The 22,133-nt window shown below is 46.8% G+C and overlaps 1 protein-coding gene across 7 annotated transcripts in view; it reads left to right on the top strand.

Moving 5' to 3' along the window:
• CPNE9 (copine family member 9) overlaps positions 1 to 22,133 on the top strand; it is a 23,758-nt gene extending 1,625 nt beyond the window's left edge. The window contains exons 2-21 of one of the 7 annotated variants that reach the window (XM_024764685.1): positions 140 to 180; positions 299 to 345; positions 439 to 542; positions 960 to 996; positions 1,218 to 1,220; positions 1,479 to 1,555; positions 5,257 to 5,320; positions 5,436 to 5,539; positions 5,737 to 5,841; positions 10,084 to 10,125; positions 11,246 to 11,321; positions 11,428 to 11,481; positions 11,907 to 11,968; positions 12,702 to 12,748; positions 13,700 to 13,881; positions 14,113 to 14,240; positions 18,867 to 18,969; positions 19,435 to 19,492; positions 19,866 to 19,939; positions 21,747 to 22,133. In XM_024764685.1, coding sequence (XP_024620453.1) covers positions 140 to 180; positions 299 to 345; positions 439 to 542; positions 960 to 996; positions 1,218 to 1,220; positions 1,479 to 1,555; positions 5,257 to 5,320; positions 5,436 to 5,539; positions 5,737 to 5,841; positions 10,084 to 10,125; positions 11,246 to 11,321; positions 11,428 to 11,481; positions 11,907 to 11,968; positions 12,702 to 12,748; positions 13,700 to 13,881; positions 14,113 to 14,240; positions 18,867 to 18,969; positions 19,435 to 19,492; positions 19,866 to 19,939; positions 21,747 to 21,932 — 1,594 coding nt within the window. In that variant the 3' untranslated portion in view covers positions 21,933 to 22,133. Of the gene's footprint in view, positions 1 to 14; positions 346 to 438; positions 543 to 800; positions 997 to 1,217; positions 1,221 to 1,478; positions 1,556 to 5,256; positions 5,321 to 5,435; positions 5,540 to 5,736; positions 5,842 to 10,083; positions 10,126 to 11,245; positions 11,322 to 11,427; positions 11,482 to 11,906; positions 11,969 to 12,701; positions 12,749 to 13,699; positions 13,882 to 14,112; positions 14,241 to 18,866; positions 18,970 to 19,434; positions 19,493 to 19,865; positions 20,002 to 21,746 lie in introns of those variants that run through there. The other 6 variants (XM_024764686.1, XM_024764682.1, XM_024764684.1 and 3 more) reach the window with 6 other exon arrangements.

The following is a 22,133-nucleotide window of genomic DNA, read 5'->3' as shown; positions in this document are numbered from 1 at the left end:
CCCAAGCCGGAGGTAGTAACGGGGGAGGGGAGTGTGATGTGAGCCCCGTGCCTCCCCAGGTGCCCATCTCTGGGCAGGTTCGAGGCGATGGGCTCCAGAATGATCCACCCCGTGTCCGTCTGTCTGTCCCTTTCTCTAGGAACCTGCTGGACCTCGACACCTTCTCCAAGTCCGACCCCAGTAGGCGGCACCAGGGCCAGGAGGGAGGGAACTTGGGGTCCGGGAAAGACTGAGGGGCGGGGAGGGTGTGCGGGCCGACCTGAAGTCCTTCCCTCCCCGCCCCCGCTCCCGCCTGCAGTGGTGGTGCTCTACACGCAGAGCCGGGCCAGCCAAGAGTGGCGGGAGGTAAGTCCTAGAACCCCTGGCCAGTCCGGAGCCGCCCCTGGGAATCACCTGACCCCTTACAGGCCTCGCGCTGACTCTCCGCTCTCCATTCAGTTCGGACGGACCGAGGTGATCGACAACACGCTGAACCCAGACTTCGTGCGCAAATTCGTCCTCGACTACTTCTTCGAGGAAAAGCAAAACCTGCGCTTCGATGTGTGAGCCCCGCCCCGGATCTGGCTTGGACCGCCCCCCGACCTCGATCCGCCCGAAATTCTCCCACCCCGGCCTGGCTCCACCTCCAAGCCCTGTTCTGTAGCACTCCGAAGGGCTCGGCTCAGCCTTAGCTCCGCCCACAAGTCTAGGTTGGCCCTGCTCTTAGGTCAGATCCAACCCTACGCCCCTTCCCAAGCCCTACCTCTGACGTGACCCTGCCCCCAGCAGACCCCGGACTTGGCCTCGCTCCGGGTCTGACTCACAATGACGCCGACTCCTGCCCAAAGGAGGTCCAGGTTGAATTCGGGTGCAAGGCTGCCCCTCCTTCCACCCACAATTTTAACCTGGACTCGAAATCCGACTCCTTTTCCAGGCTCTCCCACCAGCCCCGCCCCATGTTGGTCCCACTCTCTTCCCAGGTACAACGTCGACTCCAGAACCAACATCTCCAAACCGGTGAGCGACCGTTCACTCACGGGCTGGCTGGGCACACAGGCGGCGCTCAGTGTGTGTTAAACGACCCTCCTTAGAACCCTCCTCCCCCTCAAACCCGACTCGACCTTCTTCGGCCCCGAACCTGCCCTCCCTGCCCTCCTCTCCTGCTCCTGCCTTGGTTTCCCGCCTGTGCCTCTTACTCACTGCTACTCTTCCTTCTCGACTGCTGCTGGGACCCTCAGAAGGTGAGGCTGAACGGGGCTGGGCGGGGGCGACATGTGTGGTGTGTGAAAGGCGAGGGGTGGGATGGTATCTTGGCTTAAAGTGATGGCAGGACCAAGAAGGGCAGCTTTCCTGGGGACCCCGCGCCTCCTTTAAAGCCCCGGCCGCGTGGTTCCGCTGCCTCCAGTCGCCGTGGTCAGTGCAGCAGCGTCACCAGGGCTGGGCTGGGACTCTGCGCCGCCAGCCGGTCCTCGCCCCGCTGACTCTGTATCCCGGCGCAGGATTTCCTGGGACAAGCGTTCCTGGCCCTGGGAGAGGTGATCGGAGGCCAGGGCAGCCGAGTAGAGCGACCCCTCACGTGAGCTGAACCTGAAGGGGAGCGGGGGAAGGGTGGGCCTCCAAATGCTCCTCCTAAAGACACAGCCGACCCTGTACTGATGGAGGCTGGGATTCCCCTGGTCAGGGGCCTTCAGTGGCTTCCATCACCCTCCCGGGAAAATCCAACCTCCAGGGCTTTGCTCAAGTCAGTCTCAGGCCTGACGGATCTTCTGTCTCTCTCTTTCCTCACCCTTTTCATTCTTTTTCTAAGTCTGATTCAACCTTTAAGGTCCACTTCCAAGCCTTTCTCCTCCAGGAAGCTTTCCTCACTAAATCAGGTTCTCTGGAATTTACATTACATTCACTCACTAAATATTTATTAGCTTGTTTTGTATGCTATACCCTGTGCTAGGCACCAGGGATTTATCCATTCCACAGACACTACTGGGCATATACTCACTCTATGTCAGCCACTGTTCAAGGGGCTTGGGTTGCAGTGGTGAACAAAACAAAGGTTCCTGCCCTCAGGGAGCTTATATAACAGCAGGGGGAGAAAAACAGTACAAAACTGACATAATAAATAAGTAAATTACATAATATATTAGAAGACATTAAATATTGAGGAATAAAGACAAAGTAGAGCAGAATTAGGGGGACTGGAAATGCTGGGTGGGTAGGTGCTGCAGTGTCCAACAGAATGCTTGAGCAGGCCTCCTAGAGAGGTAACTTCAGAGCAGTGACCTGAAGGAAGTAAGGGAGTGCGCTGTGCAGATATCTGGAGGAGGAATGTTCCAGGCAGAGGAAACTGCCAGTGCAGAAGTCTGATGTGTTCAAAGAGCAGCAAGGAGGCCAGTGTGGGTGGAAGTGCGTGAGCAGGGGGAAGAAAGGAGAAGGTGAGTTTGGAGCATTGACAGTTAGAGCCTTGTAGCCACTGTAAGGACTTCAGTTTTTACTCTGAGTTGGAAGTCACTGGAGGGTTCTGAGCAGAGGACTGATATGATCTGACTCGCTTTCAAAGGATGCTGCCGGGTTGAGACTAAACCTTGGGTGGACAAAGGTAGAAGTAATCCACGGTGCTAGCAGTGAAGGAGGGGAGAATTGGTCAGATTCTGGATGTATCTTGAAGGTGGAGCCAACAGATTCCAGACAGATCGCATATGGATGTGAGAGGATAAGAGGAGACAAGGATGATACCAAGGTCTTTGGCCTGAACAAATGGAAAGATGGAGTTGCCATAAACGATGATATTTTTTTTTAAAAAAGTGAGGGAGGAGTAAGCTGTGGGAGGAAGTCAACCAGGAGTTCAGTCTGACCTGTTGAAATTCATAATTTTTATTAGACATCTGAGTGGACATGTCAAATAGGCAATAAGAAACGTGAATCTTAGGTGCTCTTTAAGGACATGAGATTAGATGAGATCACTAAGGGAGCGAGGAGAGAGGGAAGATCAAGGACTCCACGAATTGGAGCTAGAAAGGGAGGCTGAGAAGGATCATTAGTGAAATGGGAGGGTAACCGAGAGCAGGTGGTGCTGTCCCGGCAGCAAAGTGAAGGATGTTTATCAAGGACAAGAGAGTGGCCAACCATGTCAAATGCTGCTGCAGGTCAAGTAAGGTGAGGATCGGGAACTGGCCATTGGGTTTAGCTAGATGGAGGTCGCCGGTGACGCTGACAAGCAGAGTTTTGAAGGAGAGATGGGAGTGACAGCCTGGTTGGGGAGGTTTAGAAGAGAATGGAAGAGAGGAATGGGAATTAGGAATCTTTCAAGCGGTTTTGCTGCAAAGAGGAGAAGAGAAAAGGAGGGGTGGCTGGAGAGGGAAGTGAGAGCAAGAATAGGTTTGTAATATTTTAACATGAGAAAAATTATACCACATTTGTATGCTAATGGGAATGATCCAGTAGAAACTGAAAATTTGACATAATAAAAAGAGGGGAGGGACTTCCCTGGCGGTCCAGTGGTTAAGACTCCATGCTTCCAATGTAGCGGGTGTGGGTTCAATCCCTGGTTGAGGAAGTAAGATCCCACATAACATGTGGTGTGGCCAAAAGAGAAAAAAAAAAGGGGGGAGAGTTGCTAGAGTGACGTCCCTGTGCAGGCAAGAGGGAGGGTGTGGAAAGTAGCACACAGTGGAGGGGTAAATAGGCACATGGATAGGCATTTATAGCAACGGTAGGAAGGCCTCGTGTTGGAGAAGATACTGGAGGCAGGGTAGGTGCGTGGTGGGTCTGTGGACATTCTCCTCTGGTTGCTTCAGTTTTGTCAGTGAGGTAGGAAACAAGGTCATTGGCTGAGAGTGAGGATGGAGGAGGAGGCTTGCGGGTTGAGGAGGGAGGAGGAAGAGTGAAACTGCCATCTCACAGAACTGGAAACGTGAAGGGACTCGGGGTGTACGGTATGATTAAGGACCCTCTTGAGGTTTGTGGCCACACATTTAAAATGAAAGCAATTAGCATGAATGTGTGTTTTCCTCTGGCCATATTCAGTTGCACAGGTGTAATACAGGTTAGGCAGAGAATTGGATTTAACTAGGGCTGTGGTTCTGCCAGATAAGTATATAGAAGTGAGAGAGGGTAAGGGAAAAGAAGTAGGATGCAAGGGAGTGATTATTATAGTCCAGAAAGACTGGAATTCACACTGGGTGATGAGATGAGGGAGAACATTAAGGAAGCAAAGAACAGTGAGAAGGCAGTAGGATCAGCGACTCGGCTCTGAACGTGCAGGTGAAGAGTCCCTGTACTCATTACACTCTGTCTTTTTAAAGCACAGAGAGTAAGAGATCAAAGGAGCAAAAGAAATGGTTCAAATTCTCATTTTAAAGATGGGGGAAACCACATAGCAAGCTGGAGTCAAAACTTGAACTGAGAATACTCCTAACCTAGCTTCCTCTCTACCACACTTTTGGATCCCATGGGGGTTAGGGTTTGCAGGCCCATATCAACAGGGTCCCTGACTGCTTGGAGACCCAAGGCAAGTTGGGGATGGGTATCCTGGTATGCACCCTTCGGGCACATGGAAGTGTCCCTTCTTGGGTCAGAAGAAGATAAGGCTGCCCTGGACTTTTTGATCTCACTCTTCACAGTCTTCAGAAAGCACAGCATCTTTGACCTAACAAACCAGCCCTTTTGCTCCAGATCTGGATAGAAATTCCTCTCCCTCGTTAGGATCGCTACATCATGCTCTACTTGCCTATAGGCTTTGACATCCCACCTTCCCCTGGAAGCTCCCTGAAGGCAGGGTCTAGCAGAGCTGGAAAGTGCCAACTGGCCAATTCATACCTAGAACAGTGTCTGGTGTATCGTAGATGAAGAGTCTGCTTTGAGAAAGAGAACCACCTTCATATCTACCAAGCTTACCAACTGCTTTTCCTTCCAGGCATTCATTCTGATCTCTTCACAACCCTGAGAGGTGGGCAAGATTCCCCTTACATAAAGAGAAAACCAGGGCCCAAAGAAAGGGAAAATAACTTGCCCAGAACTCTAAATCCTATGTCTTTCCTATGCTACCATTATGATATGTCCACGTAGGCTAGGTTAACCCCTTCCTTCCAGACTAGAAACCTTCCCCAGTCAAAGTCAGGTCTTTCCCCACCAGAAGCCACCTAGGACAGAGGTGGACATACTCGGGACTGTCAGTCAATGACAGATTGGATCCCCTGACCTACCCAATCCCAGATTGGCCACCCCAATTCTTGTTTCCTACTCTCCCCTCTCCCCTCACAAAGAGGCTTTTTCTGCTTCCAGGGGTGTACCAGGCAAGAAGTGTGGGACCATATTGCTGACTGCAGAGGAGCTTAGCAATTGTCGGGTCAGTAAGGGCCACATACTAGACCCAGGAGGCTCTCTTCTCTCCCCAAACTCCTGTAGTGGGCTGTCTGAGTTTGTGAGCAATTTGAGTGCCAATAGCCCAATTTCATCCATAGGATATTGCCACCATGCAGCTGTGTGCAAACAAGCTGGACAAGAAGGACTTCTTTGGGAAATCAGACCCCTTCCTTGTGTTCTATAGGAGCAATGAGGATGGCACGTGAGTCACTGCCCCCACTGTGACCATGGGCCCATTAGGGCTCTTAGGCTGGGACATCTTAGACTCCACCGGGACCTGAGCCCAGAATCCACTCAAGGCAGTGCCTGATATGTGCTTGAATCTCCAAGAGTATCAGGCCCTGTCTCTGGGCTCAGTCCTACCCCAAAGGCAGGTTCCAATCCTCCTGTCCTCTCCAGGTTCACCATCTGCCACAAGACGGAGGTTGTGAAAAACACGCTGAATCCTGTGTGGCAGCCCTTCAGCATCCCTGTGCGGGTATTGTGCAATGGAGACTATGACAGGTCTGCTTCAGCATAAGCTAAGGAGTAAGGGGACAAGGGCGTGAGAGTGGGGTTCCTGGGCCCAAGAATGAAGGTAGAAGGGTCATAATAGTGTTGGAGGATCCTACTCAGTGAGACAGAGTTTTGGACATGGAGATGGGTGCATGGGGAAGCAGACGGATAGCCACATGGATGAACGGGGGGATGGATGGATGGATGGATGGATGGATGGATGGATGGATGGATGGATGGGTGAATGAAAGGGCAAATGAACAAATGAGTGAGCAGATACATGGGTGGGTGGTCAGATGAATAGATAAACTGGTGCATGACTAGATGGGTATGTGGATGGGTGTATAAGAGGACTGGTGGGTGGGTAGAGGGAGATGGATGAATGGATAGCAGATGAATGGATGAGTGGACTGATGGGTGGATTAGTGGATGGACAGATGATGGGTGGATTAATGGGTGGATGACTAAATGTGTGAGAGGATGAATGGGTATATGAGAGATTGGTGAGTTGGTTGGAGAGGCAGAGGGATGACTGAAAAAGCAGGAGCATAAACAGGTGGAATGACAGGTAGATTGATGGATAGACACATGAATGGATAGCAGAGGGAATGGATGGATTAGTGGATGAATTAGTTGGTGGATGAGTGTAAAGTAGATGGATAGGCTGACCATATCATCTAACAAATGGGCAGTATGAAGATAGGTGAGTGGGTAGCAGGATGGATGGACATATAAGTGGATGGTTATGTAGAAGAATGGATGATCAGATGGACAAATGTCAGATGGCTGGATGTTTGGTTGGATAGATGAATCCTTCTTGATAGAGGAAATGCTTACAGTTTTTCACCATTGAGAATGATGTTTGCCATGGTTTTGTCATATATGGCCTTTATTATGTTGAGGTAGTTTCCCTCTATGCCCACTTTCTGGAGAGTTTTTATCATAAATGGGTGTTGGATTTTGTCAAAAGCTTTTCTGCATCTGTTGAGATGATCATATGGCTTTTCTTCTTCAGTTTGTTAATATGGTGTATCACATTTATTGATCTGCGTATATTGAAGAATCCTTGCGTCCCTGGGATAAATCCCACTTGATCATGGTGTATGATCCTTTTAATGTGTTGTTGGATTGTTTGCTAGTATTTTGTTGAGGATGTTTGCATCTACATTCATCACTGATATTGGCCTGTAGTTTTCTTTTCTTGTAGTATCTTTGTCTGGTTTTGGTATCAGGGTGATGGTGGCCTCATAGAATGAGTTTGGGAGTGTTCCTTCCTCTGCAACTTTTTGGAAGAGTTTGAGAAGGATGGGTGTTAGCTGTTCTCTAAATGTTTGATAGAATTCACCTGTGAAGCCATCTGGTCCTGGACTTTTGTTTGTTGGAAGATTTTTAGTCACAGTTTTAATTTCCTTACTTCTGATTGGTCTGTTCATATTTTCTATTTCTTCCTGGTTCAGTCTTGGAAGGTTATACCTTTCTAAGAATTTGTCCATTTCTTCCGGGTTGTCCATTTTATTGGCATAGAGTTGCTTGTAGTAGTCTCCTAGGATGCTTTGTATTTCTGCAGGGTCCATTGTAACTTCTCCTTTTTCATTTCTAATTTTATTGATTTGAGCCCTCTCCCTCTTTTTCTTGACGAGTCTGGCTAAAGGTTTATCACTTTTGTTTATCTTCTCAATGAACCAGCTTTTAGTTTTATTGATCTTTGCTATTGTTTCTATTTCATTTATTTCTGCTCTGATCTTTATGATTTCTTTCCTTCTACTAACTTTGGGTTTTGTTTGTTCTTCTTCCTCTAGTTCCTTTAGGTGTAAGGTCAGATTGTTAATTTGAGATTTTTCTTGTTTCTTGAGGTAGGACTGTATGGCTATAAACTTCCCTCTGAGAACTGCTTTGCTGCATCCCATAGGTTTTGGGTTGTCGTGTTTTCATTGTCATTTGTCTCTAGGTATTTTTTGATTTCCTCTTTGATTTCTTCAGTGATCTCTTGGTTATTTAGTAGCATATTGTTTAGCCTCCATGTGTTTGTGTTTTTTGTTTTTTCCCCTGTAATTGATTTCTAATCTCATAGCACTGTGGTCAGAAAAGATGCTTCATATGATTTCAATTTTCTTAAATTCACCGAGGCTTGATTTGTGACCCAAGATGTGGTCTATCCTGGAGGATGTTTTGTGTGCACTTGAGAAGAAAGTGTAATCTGCTGTTTTTGGATGGAACGTCCTATAAATATCAATTAAATCTGTCTGGTCTATTGTGTCATTTAAAGCTTGTGTTTCCTTATTAATTTTCTGTTTGGATGATCTGTCCATTGGTGTAAGTGAGGTGTTAAAGTCCCCCACTATTATTGTGTTACTGTCGATTTCCTCTTTTATAGCTGTTAGCATTTGCCTTATGTATGGAGGTGTTCCTGTGTTGGGTGCATATATATTTAGAATAGTTATATCTTCTTCTTGGATTGATCCCTTGATCATTATGTAGTGTCCTTCTTTGTCTCTTGTAACATTCTGTATTTTAAAGTCTATTTTATCTGATATGAGTATTGCTACTCCAGCTTTCTTTTGATTTCCATTGCATGGAACATCTTTTTCCATCCCCTCACTTTTAGTCTGTATGTGTCCCTAGGTCTGAAGTGCATATATACGGGTCTTGTTTTCGTATCCATTCAGCCAGTCTCTTTTGGTTGGAGCATTTAATCCATTCTCATTTAAGGTAATTATAGATATGTATGTTCCTATGACCATTTTCTTAATTGTTTTGGGTTTGTTTTTGTAGGTCCTTTTCTTCTCTTGTGTTTCCCACTTAGAGAAGTTCCTTTAGCATTTGTTGTAGAGCTGGATTGGTGGTGCTGAATTATCTTAGCTTTTGCTTGTCTGTAAAGCTTTTGATTTCTCCGTCAAATCTGAATGACATCCTTGCCGGGTAGAGTAATATTGGTTGTAGGTTCTTCCCTTTCATCACTTTAAATATATCATGCCATTCCCTTCTGGGTTGTAGAGTTTCTGCTGAGAAATCAGCTTTTAACCTTATGGGAGTTCCCTTGTATGTAATTTGTCGTTTTTCCCTTGTTGCTTTCAATAATTTTTCTTCTTCTTTAATTTTTGTCAATTTGATTACTATGTGTCTCGGTGTGTTTCTCCTTGGTTTATCCTGCCTGGGACTCTCTGTGCTTCCTGGACTTGGGTGGCTATTTCCTTTCCCATGTTAGGGAAGTTTTCGACTATCATCTCTTCAGATATTTTCTCGGGTCCTTTCTCTCTCTCCCTTCTCCTTCTGGGACCCCTATCATGCGAATGTTGTTGTGTTTAATGTTGTCCCAGAGGTCTCTTAGGCTGTCTTCATTTCTTTTCATTCTTTTTTCTTTATTCTGTTCGGCAGCAGTGAATTCCACCATTCTGTCTTCCAGGTCACTTATCCATTCTTCTGCCTCAGTTATTCTGCTATTGATTATAGTTTTCATTTCAGTTATTGTATTGTTCATCTCTGTTTGTTTGTTCTTTAATTCTTCTAGATCTTTGTTAAACATTTCTTGCATATTCTTGATCTTTGCCTCCATTTTTTTTCCAAGGTCCTCGATCATCTTCACTATCATTATTCTGAATTCTTTTTCTGGAAGGTTGCCTATCTCCACTTCATTTAGTTGTTTTTCTGGTGTTTTATCTTGTTCCTTCATCTGGGACATAGTCCTCTGCCTTTTCATCTTGTCTGTCTTTCTGTGATTGTGGTTTTCGTTCTGCAGGCTGCAGGATTGTGGTCCTTCTTGTTTCTGCTGTCTGCCCTCTGGTGGATGAGGCTATCTCAATAGTTCTTACTTTATAGAATGATTATTAAATTAAATTAGTCTGTGAAAGTTCTGAGAACAATACCTGGAATATAGTAAGACTCAGTAAGTTGTAGGGAATTCCCTGGCGGTCCAGTGGTTAGGACTCTGCCCTTTCACTGCGGAGGGCCTGGGTTCAATCCCTGGTTAGGGAAATAAGATCCCGCAAGCTATGTGGTGCAGCCAAAAAAAAAAAGTCAAGAGTAAAGTATAGTAACAGCAGTATAAATATCAGTAGTAGTAGTAGTAATAGTGGTAGTGGCAGTAGATAGTTGGGTATGTGCATGGACTGATGAATGGATAGGACGGATAGGAGGAAGTTTGATAGAAGGACAGATGGGTGGATTGGAAGATGATTTATGTATAGTTAAGTGGGTGGGGGTGTCTCAGATTTATCATACACACCCAGCCTACGTTTATCTCCTGCATTTCAGAACAGTGAAGATTGATGTGTACGACTGGGACCGGGATGGAAGGTAGCACTGCCCCACATAGTACTGCCCTCTCCTATAATTAACACAAACAGTTCCCTGAAATATGTAGTACATTCACTAGGAACCCCAAAGTAGCCTTGGGAGCCAGAAAGGTTGATGACAGATGCCAAGACCTTGGGTACAACTGATGCCCTCAGTTGTCTCTCTGGTACACTGTCTCTTCCCTTCTCTTCCCCTTAGCTTGGTCCCCCTTCTAGCCCAAGCCCCAGTGCCCTGCAGCCCAAGTAGAGGCACAGACAGTGGAAATAAAAGACTGGTTTCAGGCTTCCCTGGAGGCGCAGTGGTTAAGAATCCGCCTGCCAATGCAGGGGACACGGGTTCGAGCCCTGATCCAGGAAGATCCCACATGCCGTGGAGCAGCTAAGCCCGTGCGCCACAACTATTGAGCCTGTGCTCTAGAGCCCATGAGCCACAACTACTGAGCCCGCCCACCACAACTACTGAAGCCCACACGCCTAGAGCTTGAGCTCCACAAGAAGAGAAGCCACTGCAATGAGAAGCCCGCGCACCACAACAAAGAATAGCCCCGCTCGCTGCAGCTAGAGAAAGCCGCGAGCAGCAACAAAGACCCAATGCAGCCAAAAAAAAATCAATTTAAAAATAATAATAAATAAAAAAAATGAAACTAATGAGATTACCTCCCAGTACTCTAATGGTTTATTTAAATAAAAAAAAAAAAAAGACTGGTTTCAGAGATGTCTCCAAACCACCAGCAGTTGTTGCTTACCTACCTCTGATCTCATTGCAGTCACGACTTCTGAGCCACAACTACTGAGCCCGCCCACCACAACTACTGAAGCCCACACGCCTAGAGCTTGAGCTCCACAAGAAGAGAAGCCACTGCAATGAGAAGCCCGCGCACCACAACAAAGAATAGCCCCGCTCGCTGCAGCTAGAGAAAGCCGCGAGCAGCAACAAAGACCCAATGCAGCCAAAAAAAAAATCAATTTAAAAATAATAATAAATAAAAAAAATAAAACTAATGAGATTACTTCCCAGTACTCTAATGGTTTATTTAAATAAAAAAAAAAAAAAGACTGGTTTCAGAGATGTCTCCAAACCACCAGCAGTTGTTGCTTACCTACCTCTGATCTCATTGCAGTCACGACTTCATCGGTGAGTTTACCACCAGCTACAGAGAGCTGAGCAAGGCCCAGAACCAGTTCACAGTGTATGAGGTGAGAGCTCCAGCCCTGCCCAGGTTGCCCAGGCCCTCCATCCTGGTGTGCTCAGTCTGTGGTTCCCATCCTGTTTCCCACCATCACTGTTATCTTCTTCACTTAGGTACTTAACCCTCGGAAGAAATGTAAGAAGAAGAAATATGTCAACTCGGGAACTGTGAGTACTCCCTAGAGCCCTGTCCCTCCCTGGATCCTTCTGTCTCTATCCCCACTGACATAGCATGACATGGCAAATGTTGAGGGTATGGGAAAGCTGTTGGCACAGATTACTTGGATATGGTAATGTTGGATACAAGGTGGCACCATTTAAGTTTTTGTTGTGTTTTGTTTTTAATTTTTTTTTTCTCTCACCTAAGGAAAGTGTTTTGAAATTTACTCTTTTGCAGATTTTGGGGGAAAACCTAAGTTATATTTCCCAATTTAATATATTTTTGGAAATCCAAATGTTTCTGACAGCTTCCGCTTTTTGCCCTTTCAGAAATTGGACAGGGTGGGATAGGGGGTGAAATCAAGTGCGTCTTTCCCTTTTTCTACCCTAACTACACTTTCCAAAGTAGCAGGGCTGCCTCTTCTGTCCCGCAGGTGACGCTGCTTTCCTTTTCTGTGGACTCTGAATTCACTTTTGTCGATTACATCAAGGGAGGGTGAGTCACAGGCCAAGCTTTTGGCTGAAAGCCCAGCAATGAGTTACTCCCAGTTCTGAGCCTCAGTTTTACTATTCATTAATGGTCAGGGTCCAAAGAGATCATGAGGATAAACTTTAAAACACGTGGCAGACTACAAAGTGCTTTATAAAGTGCAGAGTGCCGCCCATCTTAGTTCTCTCCATGGGGCTGCCTTTCAACCCGAGCTTCCAGCCCGCCCTGGGAAGATGACAGACCAGTGGTTTTCAAAGGTGTCCCCAGTAACCTTACTGGGGCCCAGAGAGAAGATATGTCCCGGCAAGAGGGAGAAGCCAAGAAAGAGGGAAACGATAAGCAGGCTGTAGGGGACATCCTGCTTGGTTTAGGGGACTCAGGCTGACCTCAGAAAGGTACTTGTCTTCTCTAAGCCTCACTTTTCTCCAGTGTCAAATGGAGCTGTTAGGTACTACTTCAGGACGATAGTAAGGGTTACATTAAATTCCATCGCGCATGTTATGTCACGCAGCAGGCATTTAATTCTGCCACCCAAAGTGTGTTCAGTGGGCCAGCAGCATCTGCCTCACTTGGGAGTTTGTTAGAAATGCAGAATCTCAGGCTCCACCCAGACCATCCAGTTCAGAATTTGCATTTTAACACGATTCCCAGGTGGGTCGTATGCATACTAGTGTTTGAGAAATCCCGGTATAGTAAGTTATTAGTCCCTCACTTCTCAATCCATCTATTTCCCCAATAGGACGCAGCTGAACTTCACAGTAGCCATTGACTTCACAGCTTCCAATGGTGAGGCATGGATGGGGGAATGGGGTACGGAGGAATTCTAAAGAAGTCACTAGGGATTGGCCTGGATTCCAACCTGGGAATAAGAGTTAAGCTACCCAGAAAGCCCAGGCTTGAGGCAAGGCCCAGTCAGGCTCATACTGGGGCAGGAGTGTCGTGAGGAGATTACTGGCTGTAATGGTAGGAGAGGGTACAGAAAAATAAGTGGGTAAATGGATCAAAGAAAGTTGAAAGGATAGATAGGTCTACATAGCTTGAGAAGCAGATGAGTAAATGAATGGATGGGAGGGAATAGGAGTGTAATGAGAGATGAATAGGTAAATGGGTGGATGACTGGGTGGGTAGATAGATTTATAAACAGAGGGGGCAAATGGGTAATGAGTGAGTACAGTGGGTTAGACAGGTGGATGCATGAACTGGTATGTGGGTGGACAAATGCTCAGATGTTTAAATTGGGGAAATGGATGAGTGGACAGGTGAATGGATCCATATGAGGATAGACAGGCAGGTGAATGAATGGGATGGATAGGGATGGATAGAGATGGATAGATGGATGAAAGAATATGGCTATATGGATGGATGGGAAAGAAAAAGAAATAGCAGGTGAACAAGTGAATGGATGGATAGATGGATGGATGGTTAGGTGGGTGGATAGTTGGATAAGAGAATGGAGAAGCAGACAGATGGATATGAATAGGTAGACTGAAAGGTGGATTTATGGCCAGTGGATGGGTGAACGGATGTATGAGTATGTGGATGAACTGATGGATACATATAGGGGTTGGTGGATGGATAGATGGATAAATGAACATTTGGATGACTGGGTAAAATAATGAGGGAGTACATGGGTAAAGAGTGGATGAATGGATAGGTGGATGGATGCATACAATGATAGGCAGGTGAACTAATAGATCATCAAGATGACCATGAGGTGGGGCTCCTGTTTCCCTATAGGGAATCCCCTGCAGCCCACCTCCCTGCACTACATGAGTCCTTATCAGCTCAGCGCCTATGCCATGGCCCTCAAGGCAGTGGGAGAAATCATCCAGGACTATGACAGTGACAAGCTGTTCCCAGCTTACGGCTTTGGGGCCAAGCTGCCTCCCGAGGGACGGATCTCCCACCAGTTCCCCCTGGTACGGTATGGCCAGAGCCTAGACTCCATGCCCTGGCATCTGGCCCACCCAAGTTGACAAATTCTTCTGCTTATGTCTCTTCTAAGGGTCAAGGACCTGCCAAGTAGCAGGAGGAGCTAGGAGAAGGTGGCAGAGCAGGGAGGGGGCAGGTTGGAGGGGACTCTGAGAGACAGCGATGCAAGAAGGAAAGAGTGAGCTAGGATCAGCCCAGCAGGGCATCTTCCCTGACAGAACAACAATGATGAGGACCCCAACTGTGTGGGCATTGAGGGCGTGCTGGAGAGCTACTTCCAGAGCCTGCGCACGGTGCAGCTCTACGGGCCCACCTACTTCGCCCCTGTCATCAACCTGGTGGCCAGGTAAGGAAACTGGGTGGGGCTGGGGGAAATTAAGGGGACCCAGACAGTGAACTGACTTCCCAAGAACAGTTAGGACCACTCTTGGGTGAATTTGGGCTCTGGGGAGAAGGTGAAATTTTCAGTGTTGGCCAGGCTCTGTTATAAAGAGGTTACATAATGCCTTATTCTGAGGTAGAAAGGGTGTCAACAAACTACCCCAACCCCACTCCCTGGGAACAACAACCCAGGCCTCAAGTTTGGGGAAGAGAGAAGGGCCTACAGAACAGTGGGTAAGGCACAAGTTTGGGCATCAGACCTGGGAGTGATCCCAGGTCTACCACTCACTAACCATGTGACCTGAAGCAACTTAGCTTCTCTAAGCCTCCATTTCATCCCTGTAAATAGGTGTAATAATGGATAACCATAGTACCTTCTTTATAGGGTTATTGGAAATTTAAAATTAGATAACAATATAAGAATGATTAGGAATTCCCTGGGGCCCAGTGGTTAAGAATCCGCCTGCCAATGCAGGGCACACGGGTTCAAGCCCTGGTCCGGGAAGATCCCACATGCCGCAGAGCAACTAAGCCCGTGCACCACAACTACTGAGCCTGAGGTCTAGAGCCCGTGAGCCACAACTACTGTAGCCCGCGCGCCTAGAGCCCGTGCTCCACAACAAGAGAAGCCACCACAGTGAGAAGCCCGTGCACTGCAATGAAGAGTAGTCCCTGCTCGCCACAACTAGAGAAAGCCCACGCACAGCAACGACGACCCAACGAAGCCAAAAATAAATATAAATAAAATTAATTAATTAAAAAAAAAAGAAATTACAAACTCTTTAAAAAAAAAGAATGATTAGCACAGTGTGTGCCCCATAGTAAGTGCTCATGGTAGATTAAAATGAGCTTAAGTTGCAGATTAAACTATAGAAGAGTAACTTCTAAAAACAAAAGAGTAACTCCAAATTTTCAGAACAAAAACACAATGCAAAGAAAATCCAGCTCATGTAACAAAGGATTTTCTTAAATGCAGATAAAATAAAATGACAACTAAAACCAAACATATGTCAGTGAACCTAAAGTTTTTCTGATTGAATAAAAAATAATAAGTAAACCGTAGTATGCTAAATAGAAGAGACCCATCGAAAACAAAGTACCTCAGAAAACTTGAAAGTAAAAAGATGAAACAAAAAAAGAGAAGAAAAGTGGAAGGATTTCAGGGAGACTTGGATGTCCAGAGACTTGCCTTTTCTCTAATAAAGATTAGTTATTTTTTAATTCGTAGTGAGATAATAGTTTCTTTAATTACAAAAGTAACATAACATTGCTGTAGAAAATTTCAAGGATGGAGAAATTAAATAAGAAATCACCCAGAATACGGCCCATGGGAATGTGGATGTATATATAGTTTTTGACAGTCTTCCTTATGCAACCATAATGGCAGTCAAATTACATGTAATATTTCACTACTGAGTTTTTCACTTAATAATGGAACCTGAGCACATTTTTTTGTTGTTATTAAACAGACTTCTTAAATATTATCTTGGGCAAGTTCACTCATTCATTCAGTCAGTCAGTCAACATTCCATAAAGGAGAATGTAGCATGAATGTGGGCTGTGGGGCTAGACTAGCTAAGTTACACCCACTCTCCCACTTACTAGCTGTGTCACTTTGGGCAAGACTCTTAACCTCTCTATGCCTGTTTCCTCAGCTGTACATGGGGAGAATAGTATCATAGAGCTGTTGTGAGGACTAACTAAATTAATATTTGTCAAGCACTGAGAACAGTGCCTGCCACATTGTAAGTGCTATAGGTGTTAGCTATTACTGGTACTATTATTATCATTATTACTATTCTAAGGGCATCTGTGTGTGCTCAGTTCTCTGCTGGGGCACTAGAGACTCACAGATGAATCAGATCTAGGCTCAGCCCTTGAGATCTCCTGCCTCGGTGCAGGAGACAGAAATATAAACAAATCATTACCTTCTGTAGGCCGGAGCTTCCCAGACTTTTCCAGCAAGTTGCCTGTTGGCAAAGGCAAACAACCGCTTCCCCTAGGGGAAACTGGGGGCACAGCTGAAAGCAGCCAAGCTTAAAATGTCTTTGAAATCCCCATATTTTATCTTTAAAATGCATGCAAATTTACATTCTTCTGATATTGTGTCCATGTTTGCTATAATTTGGGGGGGGTGTTTTAAGTGTACTTAGAGTCATCTAGCTTTATCCACCAAATCATATAGTATAATGAGTGCTTCCGGTATCCTGTGACCTTGGGTTCCCCTTGGTACACATGCTGGTACCCTCAGGGATGTGAGAACCCATTTAGAAGGGCAGACAGCCCGTCTTGGTGGGTGGCATCCTAGAAGGCAGAGGGAGAAGGAGAGTCTGAGAGACCCAAGGCAGTCTAGTCACAGAGGGGACTGACTGCTTGGCTGGGTGCGGAGGGCAAACTGGACTTTATCAGAGGAAGATGCACAGAGCAGGCCTGGCAGCAGGAACCACATGTGAAAAGCACAGAGGTATGAAGGGTGAGCTCGGTAAACAGTGAACAGTATACTCTGAGCAGAATGTGCAGTGTGTACGGAGGAGTATCCAGAGAGCAGACTGGAAGGAAGACTGGAGGAATCAAGAGCTCAGGCTTTAGGTTCAGTTGTTCAAGCGTGGGCTTGGACCCCAGCTGCACCACCCCTTGGGGATGCTACTTAATGTCTCTGAACTTCGCTTTTCTCATTTAAAAAATTGGAATAAAAAATGTGCCTACCTCATAGAATGGTGGTGGGGATTAAATTAGATCACGTATGTCAAGAGTGCGGCTGTGATTTTGATGATCACGGACGACTCTTTGTCGTTTCCCACCCCACAGCCAGGTGGGGCACAGACTGGCCTTCCCCAGCCAGTCACCCAGCTCCAGGTCTAAATGGCCTTGGGAATGCCAGGCATCGGCAGGGAGCCAAAGATGTACCTCCCGTGCCCAACGCCCTTCCATGCCCCCCAATGTCCTGGCTCACAAATCCCTTCATGAGGGGGCCATTGCCCACTGCTCCAGCCTCATCTCTCTTCCGTGGCCCCACGTGCACCCCCTAGAACACACTCTCTTGGTTTGTACGTGCTTCACCTCCACCTGGCTAACTCCTACTCATTTTTCAGGTCTTGGGTTAGATGTCATGTCCTCAAAGCCCTAACCTCACTGCATCTTAGTGGTGAAAGCATCCATCACCCCGCAGGACAATGTCCAATTCTCTGCTGCATGCTCAGCACCAGACTTGGTGCCTGGCCTGACACGTAGCAGGTGTGCAATGATTATTTGCAAAACGAGTGAGTGACAGGAAACAGTACCAGCCCAAGCCTATGAGGAGGCTGCAGCCAGGATTCAGGAACGGATCATGGCCCACTCCCACCCTGGGCCCTGGGCAAAATGAACTGGAGCTATTTGAATTCTCCACTCTCACCACGCTTTCCTCCTTCTTTATATCAAGCTTAAATATCAGCACTGTCCAACAGCACTCTGCAATGATGGAAATGTTCTGTATCTGTGATGTCCTATATGGTAGCTACCAGCCACATACAGATAGTGAGCGCTTGAAAAGTTGCTAGGGGGAACAAGGAACTGAATGTTGAATTTTATTTAACTTAATTAATATAAATTTCAATAGAGGCTACCTTACTGGAGAGTGCAACTCCATCCTTTCCAATCCACACAGGGCCCGACACTGGAAGTCAAGAGACCAGGTCTGCCACGGCCTTTGTGCTCTCTGAGGTCTCGTTTTTCTTATATGTAAAATAAGGGGACTAGAGTTAATGACTTCTGAAGTCCTTTTCAGGTCAAAAAATCTTGGATTCAAAGACTGATAGTGAGAGAAGGGAAAGGAGCTCTGGGAGCAGCTGTTAGACTGGCTGAGGACCCAGAAGCCTAGGCAATGGGATGTGGTCAGCAGAGGGGAGAAGGGAGAGAGGAGAAATGGGTGAGAGAGGGAAGAAAGGAGGCCTTCAGTCTTTGGTCTTGTTCTTGTATAAATACCAACATCTTTCCAGGGCCAACAAAGCCCTGTGTGGTTTGGGCCCCACCTCATTTCAGTCACATGGTCCACTCTGCTTCCTTCACTTTCTGGGCTCCAGAAAGGGTAGGATTCCTCCAGTCCCATTATGGGGCCTTTGTCCATGCTGTTCCTTCGACCTGGAATAATTCTCCCCCTTCACTTAGCCTCTTCTCTGTCCTCCTCCCCTTTATCCTCAAACATTGTTTCCTTAAAGAAGCTTTCACTGACCTGGGCCATGTCAAGATCCCCTACAGGACACTGTCATAGCAGTGTCTCTTTCTATCCCAACTCTCATCACAAGTGCAATTCTATAGCTATTTCTGTGATTCTTAGATCAGCATCCCCTCTCAAGGGGACTGGGATGGATTTGTTTTTTCTCACTGTGTACCTCCAGTGCCTAAACACAGTACCTGCTATAGTGAGTGTTCTATAAATGTAACTGGAGGGATGGTAGGTGGGGCAGGCAGCCAGGTCTGGGGAAGGATCATGAGCTTCAGAAGCCCCAGTCCTTGACCACTGCTTACGTGCTGGCTGTGGAAGTTTTAGGGACAGGACATTCCTTTGAACTCTGGGCTTTCAGCTGAATTCTGATCTTGGCCTCTCACCCAGGGCTGCAGCCAAGATCTCTGATGGTTCTCAGTACTATGTTCTGCTCATCATCACTGATGGGGTCATCTCTGACATGACACAGACCAAGGAGGCCATTGTCAGTGTGAGTCTGAGGAGGAGGGCTTGGAAGGGAGGGGTCACTGTTAATAACCGTGAAGGGGTTGAGATTTTACCCTACACGCAAGCTAACAAGTCAACCTGCCAGTTTCATGGATGCTGGCAGCAGACACAAAAGCAAAGGACTGTGGGACTTCCCTGGTGGTCCAGTGGTTAAGACTCTGCTTCCAATGCAGGGGGTATGGGTTCGATCCCTGGTTGGGGAACTAAGATCTCACATGCCATGCAGCGTGGCCAAAAAAAGCAAAGGACTTTGCTATTCCCAGCAATAGCAGTAGCTCAACTATCAGCATTGGCTCTGATTCACTAAGTCCCACTTCCCACAAGATAATGTGCAGAGGGCCAGATGACACCTGTACCCACAGTGGGTTGCATTATAGAACAGAAACCCTAAGTGTAGAGAACCCGAGTCTTTTATAATGGGCAGTAAGCATGCCTCTTTCCCTCACAGGCCTCCTCACTGCCCATGTCCATCATTATTGTCGGTGTGGGACCAGCCATGTTTGAGGGTAAGATGGAGGGTGTCCATGAATGGGACCAATAACGGGAAAATAGGGGAGGATCTGGGCACCCAGGCCTGCCTCACAGAAAAGATAGGATGGATGCCTGTGCTGGACTTTGGCCAAGTCACAGACCTTCTCTGAACCTGTTTCCTCATCATAACCGAGGCTGTTGATACAAATACTTCCCTCCTGGGGTTCCTGGGATGAAGGAATGCGTGGGAGGGCATAATAATAACTCCATTACAATGCCTAATATTTGTAGGACTTTGATACAACCGTTAGGCATTCTCGTGATGACTCCAAAGGGGAGCTAAGAGGGAGGGGGCAGCATGGGTTGGTGTGGGAAAGGCCAATCAGCTGAGGGGTGTCTTTTCCGCAGCAATGGAAGAGTTGGATGGTGATGATGTGCGCGTGTCCTCTAGGGGACGCTATGCAGAGCGGGACATCGTTCAGGTAGACCTGACCCGGGAGAGGAAGTCATGGAGTCAAAAGGCACGGTGGGAAGGAGAGGCTAAGTTAGCAGCTGTTCTCCTTTACTGCCTTCTTAATCACCTGCCTTTCTTCCCTTCACTCTTTCAGCCTACCTACATTCATTCAACAAACTCTGAATAACAGGCAGGTTGCTGCAGCCATCGTGGATTCATAGTGTAGGAGATCCCAAGGCTCCTGCCCTCTAGTGGAGGCAACCAATAATAATCACACATCTCATTAGATTGTGATAAGTGCTCCAGAGGGACAGCAAATGCCACAATGAGAGCCTATAACAGGGACCTGATTAGGTAGGGTAGTCAGGGAAGGCTACTACGAGGGAATGACATTTGAGCTGAAATCTAAAGGAGGTATAAGCATTACAGGTAGAGAAGCAGCACGTGAGAAGGCCCTTAGGCTCAAAAGAACTTGCCCAATCATGGAGAGGGCAAGAGGCCAGGGTGGCAGGATCACAGGGAGTGAGAGGAAGAGGAAGCCAAGGCCTTGCCAGTCATGGTGAAGCTCAGAGCTTTGTTCTAAAAGAACTGGAAAGCTCTTGAAGGATTTTACGTAGAGAAGTGGGGTGGTCAGACTTGCATTTTAAGACATGCAGAGATGCTGCAGGACGGTGGACTATAGCAGGGCAAGAGAGAAGGCAGGTAGACCCGTTAATGAAAAAGCCTTTGAAGTAGTACAGGGGATTTGGATGGGAATGGAAGCAGTAAGGATGGAGAGAAGAAGCAGTTTCAAAAGATTATTTAAGAAAAATTTCCAAGAGTTGAAGATTTGATTAAATGATGACAGGGAGCAGGGCTTCAAGGATGATTCTGTTTTCTATACTGAGCCACTGGGTGAGTGATAATCCCATTTACTGATAAAGAGAAAGCTGGAGGAGGAGCAGATTTGGCAGAAAAGCCTAGAATTCCGTTGTAAACACATTGGGCTTGAGGTATCTAAGACCAATGAAAGGAGATGTGATATGGACAAGTAAATATGTGGCTCTGGGCCTTAAAAAAGAGGTCAGGGATGGATGTATAAATTGGGGAGTCATCAGGGAACAGGTTTTGTTTTTTTTTTAAATTGAAGTATAGTTGATTTACAATATGTTTCAGGTATGCAGCATATTGATTCAGTATTTTTAGTTTATACTCCATTAAACGTTATTACAAGATAAAAGCTATAATTCCCTGTGTTATACAATATATCCTTGTTGCTTATCTATTTTATACATAGTAGTTTGTATCTCTTAATCCAGGGAACAGTTTGTAAAGTCACAGAAGTGTATGAAATCACCCAGGAAGAGAACTGAGAGAGAGAAGGCACCAGATTTAGAGATTAGGTAGACCCAGAGGACTGGGGGTGAGGGTGGGGGGAAAGGCATCCAGAAAGTTAGGAGAATCTAGAAGAATGTAATGTGTCAAGAGGGGGAAGTGTTCAGGAAGATTATGGTCAAATGTAATAGAAAGCTAAAGAGGAGTCAGCAAGATGAGGCTGACAATCATTGCCCTCTGGACTAGTTTGGGAAAATGGTGCTGTTGACATCGTTAGCGAGAGCAGTTTCAGTAGACTACATGAAGCCAAATTAGAGTGGGTTGAGGGTGAACAGAAGGTGAAAAAAAAAGTGGGTGGAGAGAAAGCAAATGTAGAAAGCTCCTCAAGATGGGGGAGAGAGATAGTGTGATATTTGGAAAGAGATGTTAGGGGGTCAAAGAGGAAGCCTCCCTACTGCTGCCTTCCCCACTCCCCTCTCTTCTGTCCACCACCCACATCTGATTGTCTGTGCCTGTCCCAGTTCGTCCCATTCCGAGACTATGTCGACCGGTCAGGGAACCAGGTGCTGAGCATGGCCCGACTAGCCAAGGACGTGCTGGCCGAGATCCCAGAGCAGCTACTGTCCTATATGCGCACCAGGGACATCCAGCCTCGCCCTCCACCCCCTGCCAACCCCAGGCCGACGCCAGCTCCAGAGCATCCCTGAATAGCCCACCTATCCAAAGCCTAGCAGCCTGCTCACCTGCCCACCCACTGCTTCTGCTGAAAGCCAGAGGCACCTGGAACCCTGGACCTCACTGGAAGGCCAGCTTGGAGGATCGGTACTGGCTGGTCGAGCCCTCTGCCCCCTCAACCATAGGAGGGCCTGGCACTCCCTGCCTTCATGCCAATAATAAAGCTGATCTCT

The sequence above is a fragment of the Neophocaena asiaeorientalis genome, unplaced genomic scaffold, assembly GCF_003031525.2.
Source record: "Neophocaena asiaeorientalis asiaeorientalis breed wild unplaced genomic scaffold, Neophocaena_asiaeorientalis_V1.1 scaffold230, whole genome shotgun sequence".
Taxonomy (NCBI): domain Eukaryota; kingdom Metazoa; phylum Chordata; class Mammalia; order Artiodactyla; family Phocoenidae; genus Neophocaena; species Neophocaena asiaeorientalis.
Note: the sequence above shows the minus strand (reverse complement) of the source record. Positions and strands in the feature narration are given on the sequence as shown.